General features: G+C 36.1%; 4 protein-coding genes across 6 annotated transcripts; 2 read left to right on the top strand and 2 right to left on the bottom strand.

Moving 5' to 3' along the window:
* The first annotated feature begins 335 nt into the window (after window positions 1–335).
* Window positions 336–2,236, top strand: LOC101213727 (remorin 1.4). Its single transcript, XM_004135105.3, has 6 exons — window positions 336–514; window positions 607–698; window positions 814–1,092; window positions 1,173–1,455; window positions 1,524–1,605; window positions 1,693–2,236. The coding sequence occupies exons 1-6, from the start codon at window positions 489–491 to the stop codon at window positions 1,888–1,890; spliced, it is 960 nt and encodes a 319-aa protein (XP_004135153.1). The 5' UTR covers window positions 336–488; the 3' UTR covers window positions 1,891–2,236.
* On the bottom strand, window positions 2,081–2,765 carry LOC101213972 (nodulin-related protein 1). Its single transcript, XM_004135106.3, has one exon. It carries the CDS (start codon window positions 2,683–2,685, stop codon window positions 2,254–2,256), a length of 432 nt encoding a protein of 143 aa, XP_004135154.1. The 5' UTR covers window positions 2,686–2,765; the 3' UTR covers window positions 2,081–2,253.
* Window positions 2,766–3,941: 1,176 nt separating this feature from the next.
* Window positions 3,942–6,003, top strand: LOC101222215 (UDP-glycosyltransferase 13). Its single transcript, XM_004135394.3, has 2 exons — window positions 3,942–4,087; window positions 4,184–6,003. The coding sequence occupies exon 2, from the start codon at window positions 4,417–4,419 to the stop codon at window positions 5,791–5,793; it is 1,377 nt and encodes a 458-aa protein (XP_004135442.1). The 5' UTR covers window positions 3,942–4,087; window positions 4,184–4,416; the 3' UTR covers window positions 5,794–6,003.
* A 2,118-nt stretch (window positions 6,004–8,121) lies between these two features.
* LOC105435576 lies at window positions 8,122–15,074 on the bottom strand. Of its 3 annotated transcripts, none has more exons than XM_031885525.1 (5): window positions 14,597–15,074; window positions 12,437–12,856; window positions 11,826–12,061; window positions 10,954–11,749; window positions 8,122–10,623 (listed from the first exon to the last, which is right to left on the bottom strand). In XM_031885525.1, the coding sequence occupies exons 3-5, from the start codon at window positions 12,057–12,059 to the stop codon at window positions 8,462–8,464; spliced, it is 3,192 nt and encodes a 1,063-aa protein (XP_031741385.1). In that variant the 5' UTR covers window positions 12,060–12,061; window positions 12,437–12,856; window positions 14,597–15,074; the 3' UTR covers window positions 8,122–8,461. The 3 variants fall into 3 exon arrangements, with proteins under 3 accessions (XP_031741385.1, XP_011655702.1, XP_011655701.1); XM_011657400.2 differs by having other exon boundaries at window positions 12,437–12,853; XM_011657399.2 differs by lacking the exon at window positions 12,437–12,856 and having other exon boundaries at window positions 14,597–15,073.
* Window positions 15,075–17,098: the final 2,024 nt, after the last annotated feature.

Below are 17,098 nucleotides of genomic sequence, written 5' to 3'. Positions count from 1 at the left end.
TTTAATATGAGTGAGATGGAAACTAATTAGTTTTCAAAACAAATTGAAGATATATATAGCAAATAAAAACTACTAAAGTATATCAAAACTCACTCGAAATGTGAGTATTTGAATGATAAACTAAGTGAGTAAGATGTTAAAGATTTGACATTTGAATAATATGAATGAGAAACTTTAGGGAAAATGCTTTGGAACTAAAAGAAAGGAAGAATTCAGAAAGAATACTTTCCTTCAGTGCAAAAGGTGGTTTCAAAGATTCAAATCCATGAATTGCATACAAAGCATATTTTAAACTTCACTTCTCTTCTATTCCCTTAAATTTAAAAAACCTTAGAACTTTTTGACTTTGTTTCCACTATTATTTAACCATTTTCTTATGAGTTGGCTTGGTCTTCAAATAAACCACACCCCCACCTCCTCCTCTATACGCCATCACCATAATTTCCATTTCCCTTGGGCACAAGATATCTCTCATTCCTCTAACTCCCATGGATCATTTGCTCAAACAAATGGGGTATTTATTTATTTAATCTTCCCTTCTATTTTCCAAACAAATATATTAAAAAAAACTAAAACTCTTTCCCTCTAATCATCCACTGATTTCAGGTCAAGATATCCTAAACCTGAACACAACAGAGAAGCACAAAGCAGTAGAAGAGACGTATACTTGGCTCCACACAAATCTCCATCTTTTAGAGGTAATTATTAACAAATCTTTGCTTCAAATCAGTAAAGTTTGTCCAAATGTGTTTATCAATAAAGTCTTTGAACTTTTACAAGATTTATTAGAAGAAATGTTTATGGTGTTTGCAGAGAAAAGAACGTTTGGGAACTGGTTGGGAAGACAGTTTTCACGCCAAATGAGTCGAGGGAATGAATTCTCCGACGTCGGAATGGAGCGCGCAACTGCGGTTGCAGCGGCTGCCTTTGCAATTCATTTGGTTGAAGAATCAGAATTTTCAAAACCTGTGAAGAAGATTGATCGTCCTAAATCGTCGTCATTCCCAAGGGTAAAGATTGTCGAAGAGGATAACCGTAGCCCGCCTCCACGTCCGGCACCGGAACCTGATAGGATTTTACGACCGTTATCAAGTTAGTATTCCATGATATGTGTTTGGTTAAGCTTACAAGTTTTAGTTCTTTGAATGTATTGAATGAGATGCTTGTTGTAGATGTTGCAAAGGATCCTGAAGCAGCGACCGGCGAGAAACCGGCAGCTAAAACCGAACAACAAAAACAGAAACCAATAGGAAAGATAACCGTTCCTTCTCCACCCGTCGTGTACGACTACTCCCGCGACCGCGGAAGAACTGAAACAGAGAAACCGTTGCCAATTCCTCGCCCTCCAACTCCACCCATATCTCGAAAACAACCAACTGCTCCAATCCAAACAAGGCCTGAAGAAACCAAAGCAGATATGTGGGAAAAAGCTGAGCTTGCTAAAATCCAAGAGAGGTAGGTTTATTGTTACGAAGAAATAATTCAAAGTGGCTGTCTGTTAATAACCGTTACGGACATTTCAGATATCAGAAGGTTAACGAGACAATTTCTTACTGGGAAACCAAGAAGAGAGAAAAAGCCATATGCAAATTTGAAGCTTCACAGGTTCGTCATCAATTTCTCTCTGTTAAAGAGTTTGTCGAGTCAGTTCAAATTTTGTTGATTAATTGATTCTGTTTCGTAAATTTGAAGGTTGAGGGAACGAAGAGAAGTCAGAGGGAAAAAGGAAGAAAAAAGTTTGAGGAAGATATGGAATTTATAAAGCAAATTGCTGGAGAAGCAAGAAGCAAAGCAGATCATAAGAAAAAGAATGAGATTCTTAAAGCTAATCGGAAAGCTGATATTATTAGACAAACAGGGGACATTCCCGTTTCTTGTTACTGCTGCTGAAGAACATTAACAACTCTGTTATTGACCATCAAATTACAATGATTTGACTGCTTTTTTCTTTTCTTTTTGTGTTAACATGACCGAATGAATGCTTTGTGAACAAAAATAATCAATAATTCAGGTTGTTATTAGATGGGTTTTCTGTCTTACTCTGTTTTTCATTATCAGCCCTGATTATGCTGAATTTTCATTTTTGAAGACAAAGACCACACATCTAACATTTATTATATTAATTAGTACATCCAAATTCATCATAGGTTAAGGTTTAGCATATAATGCAAACCCTTATCTACAAAGAAATTACACAAACAACCACATAAAAAAAGAAGGAAAAAAAAAAAAAAAACCAGTTGCCAAAAAGTGTCATTTCTTAATAAAACCTTCGGCCATTTTCAAATAATCCCCAAACCCAGATCCTCCGTCTTCCTTCTCGGCGGCGTTCTCCTTCTTCGGCGGCTCCTCTGCCTTTGGCGGTTCGGAGCCGGAACCATGAGGAGCAGAATGAGATTTTTCATACTGATGGAGATAGTTCTCAGCCTTCTCAACATAACTACCAATCCCTTCGCTAGGATTCAATTTTCCGTAATCGGAAGCAGCTCCGAGAAGGTCGGCAGAGGCTCCGGCGACTTTGCCCTTGTCAACAGACTCGCTGCCGCCGCCAAAAGAGGATTTGGCGGCATCAGCAACCAGCTTGGCGCTGGATAAGAGATCGGAAGCCGAGGTTTTGTGGTGATCGGGGTTTTGGTCTTCGGGCTTGTCGGTGGCATCGCTGCTGAGTTTCTTCAGGAAGTCCATGAATGCTTGTGAAAATGTAAACAAAAGCTGAAAACAGTTCGATTTTTTGTTTGTTATTTCTTGACGATCGAAAGAAACTCATTATATAGATGGGAAAGTGGATAATGGAAAATATTAATAAATATCTCGAGAGAAAATGAGTGGTTCCAAATCGAGAAGACTTGAAGATATTGAATCCACCATTAGTGGAACAGAGAGAAGCTTTCAAAAATCTTCAGAACCACGTGGGCTGTTGTCGTTTTCGTATTTAAATATCATAAATACTCCAAACGACCATGTCGGCAAGCCCATATCTTCTTGCTGGGCCTCACTTGGACCTGCCCATTTTCCGAAATAGGCCTTGGGTGTGTATCGACACCCAAAAGAAAACGACCGTGCAACTATCCCTTTAAAAAACCCTTAGCCCAGCCCAGTGAGCCCACATTAGCTTTCAACCCTGCTTATTAATAATTATATTAATTTATTAAATAAGTTTAAAAAATCTCAGTGAGATGGCTCGAGTTCTAGGCTTCTTACCTTATCTAGCTTCTATTCTAATCGGACAAGTAGCGAGATTAGCCCAAGAACTCAACCTTTAAAGTTTTTTGTCTTTCATCTCAACTAGAAAACATGAAGAGTAGTCACATGATTTCACTTCTATCTTCATCTCAATCAAGAAAAACTAAACAGATTGAAATTGACCAGTGGTTTGGCCGATCAGTTTAAATTGTTGGTGGTCGGTGGTCGGTTTCTCCTATTGTAAACCTATCGAGTTGGTTTTCAGTGGCGGCTTTTGTACAAAACCTCTCTCGCTCAATGACAATCATCCCCTAAATTCTACCATCGCCTATTTATGAGCATGACATACCAAAAAAAAACCAAACCACTAAACAAGAGTCCACAAAACCAATATCGGACAGTTGGTGAAAGCGTTTACCTTGATCGGAGTCAATTTGCAGACAATACAAGCTAATGATGGATTAATGAGAAGTGTTTGTTGAGAAAATCAACCCCTACTCATAAAATAAAACAAACATATAATTCAAAATCTAAGTCTAGATAGTACAAAAGTGAGATTGAAACTAATAAACATTGGCATGAGGGTATTTTTGAAAATTAAGAAATCTAGAGAGGCATTTAGGAAATTTCTCCAAAATGTCAAATAGAATGACAACATTTGTTGAAAGAATGAGGACATCGTTGAGAAAGACAAGAGGATAAGAAGGAGGGAAGGAGATGGAATGAAATGTGAATTATGCAACAAATGGTAACCCCAAAGGAGTGAACCTGAGAACACAAGATTGCATTTGAAATTTGCCCAATCGATTTTTGTTTTGTTGGGATTAATTCAACATATTGCTCTTTGTGTTCTCAGGTCACCCCTTTGGAGACACTTTGTTTTCTTATTTTCTTCATCCTCTTGGTTTGCTTCTTCTTCTCTAATTCTTATATCATCATCTTTATACTTTCTATTAAATCTTTTAACCATTTCAAAGTTGTAAGTTATTTATTACTGCAGGGAGAGGAAGGTTGAATTATTGAACAAAGAAGTGGCTGTTGATTGTCCACATAGCTTCAATTCTCACTCTTTAATGGACAAGCAATTGAGCGCATGGTAGTAGGTGGAAGAAGCGGCTCTCTTTCATTGTTAGAACACAACCTTCCAAGCTTTAATGTCAACCCCCATTCAACATTTAACTGCAATTCCTTTTCTTCTACTTTTCTTCCATCCAGATCCAATCTCAGCCGGAAATGTCAAGCTCCGATCACCAAACCCATGTTGCTCTTTTCCCAAGTGCCGGCATGGGCCATCTAGTTCCCTTCCTCAGACTTGCCAACACTCTCCTCAGCCATAACTGTAAGCTTACTCTCATCACTTCTCATCCTCCTGTTTCTTCTGCTGAATCTCATCTTATTTCCCGTTTTCTCTCTGCTTTTCCTCAAGTCAATGAACTCAAGTTCCATATTTTACCTCTTGACCCTTCTATTGCTAACTCCGATGACCCGTTTTTTCTTCAATTTGAAGCCATTCGTCGCTCTGTTCATGTTCTTAATTCCCCCATTTCCGCTCTCTCTCCGCCGTTATCCGCTCTTGTTTGTGATGTCACCTTGATTTCCTCTGGTCTTCTACTTAATACAACTCTAAACATACCCATTTACGCGCTCTTCACTTCCTCTGCTAAAATGCTCTCTCTTTTTGCCTATTACCCGTTTGCTAAAATGTCTGATCCATCTTCTGACTTCATTCGCATCCCAGCCATTGGTTCAATTCCCAAAACATCGCTCCCTCCTCCTTTGCTTATCAATAATTCCATCTTCGGGAAAATTTTCGCGCAAGACGGTCAGAGAATAAAAGAACTAAATGGGATTTTGATCAATGCAATGGACGGAATAGAAGGAGATACTCTCACAGCACTCAACACTGGGAAAGTACTAAATGGAGTACCTCCAGTAATACCAATAGGACCATTTTTACCATGTGATTTTGAAAACCCAGATGCCAAATCTCCCATAAAATGGCTTGACAATTTACCTCCGAGATCGGTTGTTTTCGCCAGCTTCGGTAGCCGGACGGCCACATCAAGGGATCAAATCAAAGAAATCGGAAGTGGCTTAGTTTCAAGTGGGTACAGATTCGTGTGGGTAGTGAAAGATAAAGTCGTGGACAAGGAAGACAAAGAGGGGTTAGAGGATATAATGGGGGAAGAACTAATGAAGAAACTGAAGGAAAAGGGAATGGTATTGAAGGAATGGGTGAATCAACAGGAGATTTTAGGCCACAGAGCAGTGGGTGGGTTTATATGCCACTGTGGGTGGAACTCTGTAATGGAAGCTGCATTAAATGGAGTGCCAATTTTGGGTTGGCCTCAGATAGGAGATCAAATGATCAATGCAGAATTGATAGCAAAGAAAGGGCTTGGGATGTGGGTTGAAGAATGGGGATGGGGCCAGAAATGTCTGGTGAAGGGGGAGGAAGTTGGAGGAAGGATTAAAGAGATGATGGAGAGTGAAGCTTTGAGGAAACAAGCTGCAAAGTTTAGAGATGAAGCGATTAAGGCAGTGGAAGTTGGAGGAAGCTGTGACAGAGCAATTCAAGGGTTGATTCGAATGTGGAGTAAGGGCACATGAAAACTCTCAAACTTAGCCTGAAAAATAAATCACCGCCATAGTAATCTTAGTAAGGTGAAATTATTACTGAGAAATAGTGTGAACTTTGAAGTCAATGCAGCGTATGAAGTGAAATTAATGTAATATAAGATTATGAATCAACAGCAAACTTCAAAGAGGAAGGATAAATAATTTCCAAAAAAGAACTGTGATTTTATGTTTGTGTACCTATCTACATACTCTCCCTACTAACTTGGATACTCTCCTTAGATATCAAACTGTTGTTTATTTAGCACTACTCAAAAAAAGCATGTTTTACCCCAGTCAACTTGAAACGGGCCAGAGGTCAAGCCCACAACAGCCAATAACTATGAAATTTTTCATCAAGCAATGTAATGAATTACAAATCAAGCAATGTAATGAATTACAAACCAAATATAGCATAAGTATGTAGCAACATTTTAAAAATTTTACAAATATAGCAAAATTTATCAAATTCTATCAATGATAGAGGTCTATCGCCGTTAGTCTATGATGTAAATATTGGTCTATCGACCATACGAATCTATCAGCGATACAAATCTACCAGCTATAATTTTGCTATATTTGTAATTTTTTTAAAATGTTGTTATCTTTTTAATTATTATTTTTCATATGGTCATTCATTATAATTACCCTATTTTCAATGATATAACCTTAAATAAATGTGTTAATGACATAAACATAAATTCAAAACATAATACAAATAAGGTTAAATTAAACGGTAGAAAAAGAAAGAGTTTTTTAAGGGTTTAGAATATTAGGTTTCAGGGGTTTATAATTTTATATAATTTTTTTTATTAGTTTTTGTTCATATACTTATCTTGAAAATGGAAATATATTTAAAAATCAAAATAGAATACGTTCTTAAAATAAATATTAAGAGACAGTGAAGGAGAGAACACCTTCTTCAGTTGATGACAAAAAGTGATATTTTAAATTTTTTTAATAAATGGAAGAGAGTCCATTTAGAGAACAAAACAAATTAAGAGGACTACAAAAAGTGATAATTTAAACTTATTAATAATAAAGTTAAATTATTTTTTAAATAAATACAACATCTAAGGGTACTTTAATTTAGCGGAATCTCAACTTTGACACCCAAAATGTGTTAATTTAAATGTTTTTTTTGTATATATAGATATATAAAACTGCAACAAAATGAAAGAAAAAATAGAAAAAAAAAGCACATACCACTTCTTTTTTACGTAATGCAAATATGAAGTAATTAGATATATTAGACGACGATGATCAAGGGCTATATGTTTTTAAATTTATTATTTTTACAATTTTAAAAAAATATAGTGACAAAAACTTTATTATTATAAATTTTTTTACTACTTTTTTCACAAACTATCTAAAAAAAGGTCACTAAAAGATAAAAAAAAATACTGTGGATATATATATATATATATATATATTATTTTTTGTGAATTTTTCTGATTTTAAGGCTAATAAAAATAAGATTAATGAAGGATATAAATAATTTTGTCCATTTTGTTACTGTTGGGAATTGCTAAAACCTTATTATGGAAGTGTTAGAGATTTGAAGTATTTTATTTTATTTAAAATATTAAGGGGATAAATAAAACTCATGAAAATAGAAAAATATGTTAAAACCTTATTAGAAAATAAATAAATAAATAAATAAAGAGAGTAAATGAAGAAGGAGAGAACACGTGAGATAAGCGAGGGGGAAGCAAAGGACGGAGGGAGAGATGCATAAGAGAATGAATGAGGAAAAGGAGAGGAGGGGATTGGATGACAAACTTTGAAATCTCAAATTTTGTTTCTGGGACCCCATTCCTTTATTATAATAAGGAATCTGTCTCTACCAACCAAATCAACTTCGACACCGACATCCTCCATCTCTCTCTCTCTCTCTCTCTGCCTTCTCCCCACACGCTATCCCTGGGTGCGTCTCCCTCACTTTCCCATCCCCAGTTCTTTTTTTCTTTCTTTTTTTATCGATCTTTCTTCAAAATTTGTCCAACAAATGTTAACATTCAACTATAATATCTATACGCTAATGTATAAATATGTATATATATATATATATATATCATTAGTTAGTATCAACAAACAGTCCCAACCAAAGTTTAACTAACAAACACATGTAACAACAACCATATTAATAGTAATTGGATTTGGAGGATTAGTAGAACTCTCAGTTTATCAGATATAAGTAATCTTAGAAGCTGGAACCCTTTTTCCCTATCACACAAAACTAATGATTGGATGAAACTTTTGAAGCTTTCATCGGATCCGTCCAACCGGTGGTGTGGTAGAAGCACAAAAGAGAATTAGAGCAGATGATAACAGAATCCATCTCAAAACCCAAAAGCGAAGTGTCAATTAAGCTCACAGGTTTAGGAACTCTGGTGGTATATCCAGGGAACAAATCATGCAACATTATTTATGAATAATACAGAATTGGCAGACACCCAAAGAAAGATGAGAACCCAAATCTTCAGCTATCAAATGTACAAAGAGCAAGGGTGGAGGGTGGGGGGTGGGGGGTGGGAGGGGGGACTATGCTCCATGGACCTTAAATCTCTTAATTAACCTAGAGCCATACAAATAAACTCTTCCCAGCTTTCCTCTATAACATCATATGCTCAATTAATAAATCAAAGCCTCCTACCGTTGATTAAGTTAAAGGAACAGCCGGAGGGTTACCGGCCGGGCATCTCTGCCGACGGGGCCTTCTAGTTGTCTTGCCCCAACCAGTCAGGCTTCCATCTTCTAGACCCATTTCAATGTTACTTAGTTGCTGTATCAGCTGATTACAAGCTGATTGCACAGGAGGCGGGGGACTGGTTACTGATCTTCGTCTTCCCCTACCACAACCGTTTCTAGTAGAGTTCCTCCTCGTAACTCCAGAATGCCAAGAGTGGCCCGTTGCTCGCATTAGGCCACCAAATGTCTGAAGATCTTCTGTAACCTCATGCCTTGATAGAGAAGAAAGGCCTGGAAGGATGTCCTTTTGGAAGTCCCTTCTCTGCCGACCTCTCCTCGTCTGGCCCTTTCGGGGCCGATTTTGCAACAAATTGGTTCCAGTATCTTCAATTTCCATATTTTCTGGAACCAGAGGCTTAGGCATGTAGTGTTCTTCATCGACCTCCGCCTGCCTCAAAGTCATGTATTCGAAGTAATCAATCCCTCTCAAAGAGGATTCCTCAGTCTCCTTGCCTTCTTTGGATCTCAATACAGTGTCAGACTTGGTTTGTTCATCATCTCCATGTGTGGAAACTATCTCGGCAAACCAATTTAGGGTGTCGCTTGAAGAATCTTCCAAGCCATTGCTAACAACACTATCATCCAAAAGACCGGAATAACCACAAGAAGAGATGGCAAGTATTGCCTCTGCTGCTAAAGACATAAGATCATCCTGAATATCAACAGCCTTGTGCTGAAGGGATTGTGGTTGTTGTTCATGCTGTTTTTCTAAAGATTCTTCTTCTACAATTATGTCGTCTTCAGTCTCGGGCATTGCCGGGGCTTCTAAATCTATCTCTACCACAACCCTTTCCTTGCCACTCGAAGAAGCCAGAGGTAAGGGTCTAATAGATGGTTCTTCATCACTGACACATGAGTTCAAATCAATATCAACTCTCACAGTAGAGACCTTTGTGTCCTTTCCATTCTCTACAGCCAGAGCTCCGTTCGTAGCATTGTCCGACTCAAAAACTGAAGGATCACAAGGCAAATTGATATCAAGTACTCTAGTTTTCCGGTTACCTTCCATTTCATTCTCAGATGGATTAGGAAGAGATGCTGATGGGGATGTAAGAGAAAACGACTCATTCTTAGAAATGTGTGGCCCTTCAAAAATGGGAAACCCAAGAAGTTTTCGGCTACTCTGGCATTCACCGTGTTCCGACATTCTGGGCTCATTGTTACTACAATGTGAATTAGACTCAATGTTCGGATAACATATAACTTTACTGCCATTTTCAGTTTCGTTTCTATCAGAAAATTGTTTCATCGGAGAGAGTGCAAAATTAAGCTCTCCAGTCACAGAGAATCTTCTTGAATTGATTGTTTCATTCTTACTAGCAGCAGGTACAGCCCTTGACCATGGTAATACATTATGATGGTCCTCATTGTTTTGGTCTGACTCTCTAGTCCGATAGTTTGGTTGTTGACCTGCCTCATTTGATAAACTTTTTGGGAGCACTACATTCAAGTTAATATCTTTTGGAGAATTCGTGCTGACACAACCAGAGCCCTTGTAATAGTTTGCCCCATGATCACGGCTTATAGTAGAGGAGAAAACTCCACCGTTGGAACCAGAGGTAGACCCGAAATAGAATCCATTTCGGTTAGGATTTTCGCAACCAGACCCAGGATTTGATCTAGAGTCACTACTCAAATGACATCTATCTCCAAAAATTCCATTGTTCTGAGTTGATGAAGGAAAACTCTTGTGAACAGCAGCAGATTTGAAGCACGGCTGTGTATGACCTGATGTCTTCTGGGAGCTGTTGCCATTTGACTTTTCCCAAGATGAACCGGAGTGAGCCCACGACTTGCCAACATTCAAAGAAGGAGCAATTTGATATGCATGGGATGTCTGAGAAGCTAAAACATAACCAGGATCCCCAGCATTGGACATTTCATAACTTCTTTTGAATAATTGCAAATCACTAACTGGCCTGTCCAAATCTTGTTGAACCTTGCTTTTATCATTGAGATAGAAAACTGGAAGTTCATGATACTTGTTAAGTGGAACTTGCAAAGGATTAGAAGATAAATGGAATTTTTCCATCTGACCACGAGTAAAAGATTTCTCACTTTCCTTACTACGTCCTGAAAAAAAAATAGGTCAAGGGTATTAAAAACAAGTGACTTCTTTTCTAAAACAAACTTATGCAATGTTCATAAGAAAGTGATTCCAAGTCTAGATTTCCATAACTGCCACAGGTCCAGGGATTTCAATTTCTCAGAATCCATGCATTCTTTTTCTGTTCTATACTCAAAGCATTAAATATGAGGTTTTTTGTGAAAGTTAAGAGATGAGAGATACATCTGCAAATCAGGTAATAAACTGACTAAAGAAAGTTGGGAGAACAGAATAAGCCAGAAACCCTTCCATGAAAAATTTAAGAATGTTCATGTAATATAAAGAAGAAATAATACCTGCTTCAAAGATGTTAGGAAATGCCTCTCTTCTATTTCCATTCTCAATATACAAATTCCTATTTGTTGCATGTCCACCTTCATTACTGGAGCTCAGAAAATTTTCTTGCTTCGTAGATGATACAATGGGACCTTGAGTCTCCCCATTGTTGGTGTCACGAGCACTAGGAAGATCAAAAAAATTGGACCCATTTGCCTCTTCGACCTGAACAGGCTCATTTAAGTCAGCCAAACCATATTTGTTCCATACACATGAGTCAGATGCCAAAGCAGCTCTTTGGCCACCACTTTTTTCTCCGGGATTCAAATTCAAATTTGCTGTCACACAACACTGAGTCTCAAATTTCTTGCTGCCATTTGAATGGCAACCCAATGTGGGAGGCACTTTTTCATCATGAAATACCTCCCCCTCTTCACTATCAATGTACTCGTCTGCTGGAAGTTGAAGATCAAAAGTTTTCCTCCTAGAATTTGAGGGTCTAGATTCTAGTACCTCACAGTCTTTCGAACTAGTTCCATTTTGAGATGGTAAGAGACCATCACTTCTATTGTTTTCTTTCAAAGAACTTAAAGATGATTTTACATCTTCAACGCCAGGTACAGATGGTCCACTGGAAGAAATTGCAAGAGGAAAGCTCGGGAGATGCCATTTCCTTGCACCATCAGGAGTACTTTGAGATGCTAAAGGACTAGATGAGAATGATATGTCCACCGGTATTGGGTGTCTTTGTTCTGATCTTTTAATATCATTCATTAACTCTCTCTGTTTTATATATAACCGATGCAGCTCACGAACCTGCTTAAGGACAAAAATAAAGAAACTCAAAAAGCCATAACAACATAGTTCAAAGATCACTTGGAATGAGCTTTACCTGGTTCTTGAATATGGCTTCATGCTCGAGCATTGTCCTCTTCACAGCATCTCTATCACAACCTAGATATGCATCAGAGGTAGCTCTTGGCAGAATTCCATTATAGTATTGACCACTCTGACATGATTTTTCACTGTAATATAAAGGCCAGCTACAACCATGAGAATCTTCATTTAGATCTCTCATTGAGTGATAACCTGGCAAATAACTTTCATACTGCACCTTTGTTCCCATTCCTGAGTCGATAAAGATTCATTAAATCATTATACATTAAGATTGAACATAATCTCTTTACATATTATCAAATCTAAAGAATCAGAGCTGCACGTACTAACATATTAAATAACAAGTGGATATTCATATGAGTACGTCATTTAATATTGTATTGTGACAAAAGGAGGGGTGTGGAAATCTAATCTATAGGCAAAAGTCAAGATGGAAAGAAGAACATGAATCTTCAACCATGAAAGTGATGGTCATCAACTTGAGTATCCCAATGGTAGGGAAAATTTGAGAAACAAGATAAAATTGTAATCCAAGTATATAAGCAAAAGAGGTAATTTTGGGCAATTTTTCAAGGAAATGGTAAGAGGTTGAAGTCCTCGGGGTACCTTTAAAAGGGTTTCATTTTTTTGTACTCCCAAACAGTGTTGCTTCTTCTATCTCCAATGTGATGGTAATCCTTTACTCCAGTTCATGCCTCTCCAAATCAAACGCATCCTTCTCCCTGGTAACCGCAGAGGATATTCCTTGTAAAGAAATTCTCACCATCCTCCTGTTTTCAACATCAAAACTCTATCCTCTAGGCTCGACTTTAGAGACAGCACATGTAGCCCAGAAGTATAACATATACTAGTTTTGGACCTGAACAATCGATGTTAACCAAATGCCCCAGGTTTCTTCTATGGCTTAGGCTTATACTTATCCCCGGATTCCAGAATGCGCTCACTTGTGGTTTGGTATCATGCTGGGAAACCCAAAATATGCTTCAGATATAGCGATTAGATGACTCTGGAGGCAAGAATAATCTGCTGAAGGGAAGGTTATTCTCAGTACAGGGAACAACTTGTAGGTAATTCCAAATCCAATTGAGAATTTTGAGTGAAACTTATATAAAAGGCAAAATTAGGTTTCTTGTTAAACTAAATGGTTAATAAAAGGTTCTATTGTAGACTAAAAGATTGAAGAGAAAAAAACCACGTTACAACAATTGCTTTGATTTCTACATAATCCAAAGATATATTGCGGACTGTCACTGAGGTGTAGAACCAAAAATGCCCTCAAAAGGAAAAAACCAAAAGAGGGAGAATATTTATTCAATAAAGAAAATTTCAATTGCTATGAGCTTACTTACAGATCACATTTGTCGACTGCTGCTGCCCAACTAAAAAGGCAGTCTCTGGAGCAGAACTAAACACTAACACTCTTACTACTATATCAAAGCAATTTTCTTTAAGCCCGTGATTAAATAGATCGTCAATGTCCAAGGATGTTGCAATGAACTTTTGGACAAACAATACAGAAATAGAGCAACTGTTCTATGATACAATACAAGCAATTAAATTAGTAAGTCTTCTAAAGACATTCCATTCATCAGTATCATTACCAGTAGGCATGCACAGTTGCCACTTCAAAGTAACACTAAAATGGGAGTAGACAAGGAGTTTTTGATCCAAATAAGTTGGGAACTCGAGCAGAAAATGTTCTCTCAAAAAATTCAGTGTCAAGTAAGAGGTAGCGGTATAGTATGCTCTATTCGAGTTATCACAATACCTGCACAAATCTTCTTCAAACTCCAATAAACCAACTATATTTAACAGAAGCCTGCTCATAACATAAGGACTGATAGGGACTAACTGGCAACTGTCTTTTAACACCAAGAAGCTATTGACAGATAACGGAATCACTCAGTGAAAACTTATGGAGTAATTCAACTGAGGCAATTCAGATCAGTAGCTAAGAAAAGCTAAACCAGTATCACAATCATCTCAATCTTCATACAAGCCTACTCAGTAGCGATCCGTATCGAGACAACTTCGATGACCTAATTAGGCTATCAATTGCAAGTCCAAATATGGTCCATTAAATTGAACAATGCATCATCAAAAGTACCCTCTCAACTCACAAATTAACCGGAACCAGTAAATTAGTACCCTATCTTCAATTATGGGCATGAAGGAATGGATCATTTAAAGTCCTAAAAAATGCAAAGCCAATCAAGAACAAAGACCAAAAACACTCAGAAAGTTGAACCCAAGGTGCAATCAAATCTCCCCAAGCTCAATAGAAAATACAGTAGAACGAAACACCAAGTGGCGATCAACAAGGGAAAAAATTAGTTCTCCCCTCAGCCACTCACTAAACTACCAGAGAACAAACAACAATATCATCTCCAAATCTCAAACAAACAAATTCTCGAATGCACAAAACACAATCAAGAACAATTACCAACCAAAACCAAGCAGTCGAATCAGCAAACGTAAAATTGAGAAACAGTTCACAAGCAAAAAGTCTGAATACAAAAGAAAAAATGCACAAGGGGCAAAAGAAGTAGACCCCAAATGGTTAAAAGGGTCAGAACCATAGCAGCAAACAACAAACAAACAGTCTTGGAAAAAAGTGAGAGAGTACTATACAAAATTAAGACAAATTAAGGGAGAAAAAAACCCATAAAAAAGAAAACAAAAAACCAAAGAGAGGGGAAGAAGAATAATCGGAATCCAAAAGGAACCCAGAAATCAAATTGAGAAATGAATAGATGGGAAAATTACCTTAAACCCACATCCTCCGATTCGAAAAACTCAAGAACCCTTTACGGATTCAGCCATTAACAACACGTTGAGAAAGGGAAATTTGAGAGTAGGAGAGTCTCAACATCAAAAGAAAAAACCCAAAAAGAAAAAAAAAAATCCCAATAAGAAAAATGATTACAAATAAATATAGAGATGCAATAAGAAGATGGGTGTTTTAGAAACAGCAGTGAGAGAGAGAGGTGAGGTTAGATCGTCATCGAGGTAGAGAAAAAAGAGGAGATTTTCGATCTGCTGGGCCACTCTCTCTCTCTCCTCTCTCTCAATTTCTCTCTCAAAATTGTTAATGTAAGGAAGGAAGAGAATTTTCAGGACTAGGGAGAGAGAAAAGGAATGAAAGGAAAAAAAAAAATTCTTAAAATTTTAATTTTTTGGTGAGAAAAAAAAAAGAAAAGAGAGATCCCAGATAAGAAATCTTCACACAAACGAACGACCTTCTAAGAACAGTGACATGAAATTTGTCAACATCCGGTCTCTTTTTATTCTCTGCTTTTTCTTCACTTCCTTCCTCTCTTTTCTCTCTCCCATTTTCACAATTTTTACTTTTCTTTTTCTTTTTTCTTCTTCTCCCATTTTTATTACAAATTAAAAAAAGAAAAAACTAATTTTTATGATATTGAAGTAAACAAAAAGAAATGGGCATTTCTAGATTCTCTCCACCTTCCTTGCTTTTGGTGCACATATTAATTTAATTAATAAATATCATATCATACATTTCAAACTATCCTTTATCACTAAATTACACATTTAACAAATCTAACTCCATTTTCCCTTTTCTTTTTCCTCTTTTACTTTTAAAAATATATATATATGCTTTGGAAATTAATCCTTAATACCATTTTTTAAAATGTCCCTCTCAATCTTTTTATAGTACACCCATCTAATTTAGATAAGATTTAGCATTAATTATCATAAAACAAAAAGAACCCAAAATAAAAAAAAAGGCATTTTCTCTTCCAATTTTAATATTTGAATCACAGTGATTTGTTTGGGCTTAGTCAAATCATGTGAGAATCTAAGTGGGTGGAATCATACTAATAAGACTAATATAGAAATAGCCAAATAATAGAGGGCTAATGTAACGATATCAAACTACTTGTAAGAATGAGCCTAGATATGACCGATACAAATACAAAGCATGTTTATAAGGAAACGTTAGTTTAAAGAGAGAAGAGAATGAAGTGAAATTATAATTTTTGTAAAGAATATATGTATAAGAAAATGAAAGGGAGAAGTGAAAATTAAAAGAAAAGGAAAATGGTGTGGATTGGAAGCAATGTTTTTAATTGGGTAAGAGAAGAGACATAGGTGGGGTCTGAGTTGATACTGTGAAGAAGAGGATGAGGTTTTGTTGAGGTTTTGAGTTTAGGTATTAAATAGCCTTGTAATTATGTTTTAATTACGGGAATGCCACTATCGATTTTTTTCCCTAAAAAGAAAAATGATGACTTATCCTTCCCTTCTCTTTTGTTTTTTATTTTCTTCTTGTAAAATCCCTTTATAAATAATTTATGCAAATTGGAAGATAATAAACTAACACGTACTTCAAGATACCACTATAACACCCCCACGTGCCTCATTTCCATCCGAATGCTCTGTCTCTATGTTTACTACTCTTCCCTTCCCTTTCAATCTTTTACCCCAACTCTCAAAATCTCCATCTATTTATAAAATATAGTCTAATATGATTTTTTGAAAATATATTATTTAATGTCTTTTGTACTTAACAAAATTAACTAGACACCTTTCTTAACTTTTTTTTTCTTTTTCTAAACTTTTAAAATGACATTTTAAAAATAAAAAAATTAATTGAAATATTTACAATTTATGGTAAAATTAAATTTTACGAAAGATAGTTACAACTTGTAGACTTTGAATGATAGGGATAGAAGCATAACACTAACTTTCAATATCTATTACTAATTGAATATGGAAATTGTGGTATATGTTAGTAAATATCTTGTCATATTTATTATTTTTGACATTTTGTTTTTTTGAAAACTAAAAAAAAGTCTTTAAAAAACAATTGTTTGTGTTTTTATTTTCGAGTTTGATAAAAAATTATATTCCTTTTATATCGGTTAAGGCCAGCATAGCTCATGACCTCTTAATTAGTCATGAGATTATGTCTTTCGTTTTCTTTTTTAATGTATCCTAATACAAACTTTTAAATTGACTTTATTGTTATAATAAGCTAGAAAAAGTATTTTATGGCTTATTTTAAAAAAAATATCAAAATGGTAGAAGTTAAAATTAAAATAGTACTAATAGCCTCATATAGGAAATGAAATTAGTTTCTTTTGTTTTTGTTCTTGTTCTTCTAAGTTAAATTTAATGTTAGTTAGTTTATATACAAACACGTTATTTATTGATTTATTTTAAAGTAGATTCCAACTCATTCCAATTATTCCTTTTACAATAAAGTCCTAAAAAAAGTATATATTCTTCAAAAATAAAGAAGCA

This window comes from Cucumis sativus, chromosome 5 (genome assembly GCF_000004075.3).
Source record: "Cucumis sativus cultivar 9930 chromosome 5, Cucumber_9930_V3, whole genome shotgun sequence".
NCBI lineage: Eukaryota > Viridiplantae > Streptophyta > Magnoliopsida > Cucurbitales > Cucurbitaceae > Cucumis > Cucumis sativus.
The sequence above is the reverse complement of the archived record's forward strand: the minus strand, read 5'-3'. Positions and strand labels throughout refer to the sequence as shown.

Coding starts and splice junctions, on each gene's coding strand:
- LOC101213727 (XM_004135105.3), top strand. CDS start 489: ATGGATCATTTGCTCAAACAAATGGG. Junction 1,093..1,172: donor GATTTTACGACCGTTATCAA/GTTAGTATTCCA, acceptor TGCTTGTTGTAG/ATGTTGCAAAGGATCCTGAA. Junction 1,456..1,523: donor CTTGCTAAAATCCAAGAGAG/GTAGGTTTATTG, acceptor CGGACATTTCAG/ATATCAGAAGGTTAACGAGA.
- LOC101213972 (XM_004135106.3), bottom strand. CDS start 2,685: ATGGACTTCCTGAAGAAACTCAGCAGCGATGCCACCGACAAGCCCGAA.
- LOC101222215 (XM_004135394.3), top strand. CDS start 4,417: ATGTCAAGCTCCGATCACCAAACCCATGTTGCTCTTTTCCCAAGTGCC.
- LOC105435576 (XM_031885525.1), bottom strand. CDS start 12,059: ATGGGAACAAAGGTGCAGTATGAAAGTTATTTGCCAGGTTATCACTCA. Junction 11,750..11,825: donor AAGCCATATTCAAGAACCAG/GTAAAGCTCATT, acceptor GTCCTTAAGCAG/GTTCGTGAGCTGCATCGGTT. Junction 10,624..10,953: donor TCCTAACATCTTTGAAGCAG/GTATTATTTCTT, acceptor TTTTTTTTTCAG/GACGTAGTAAGGAAAGTGAG.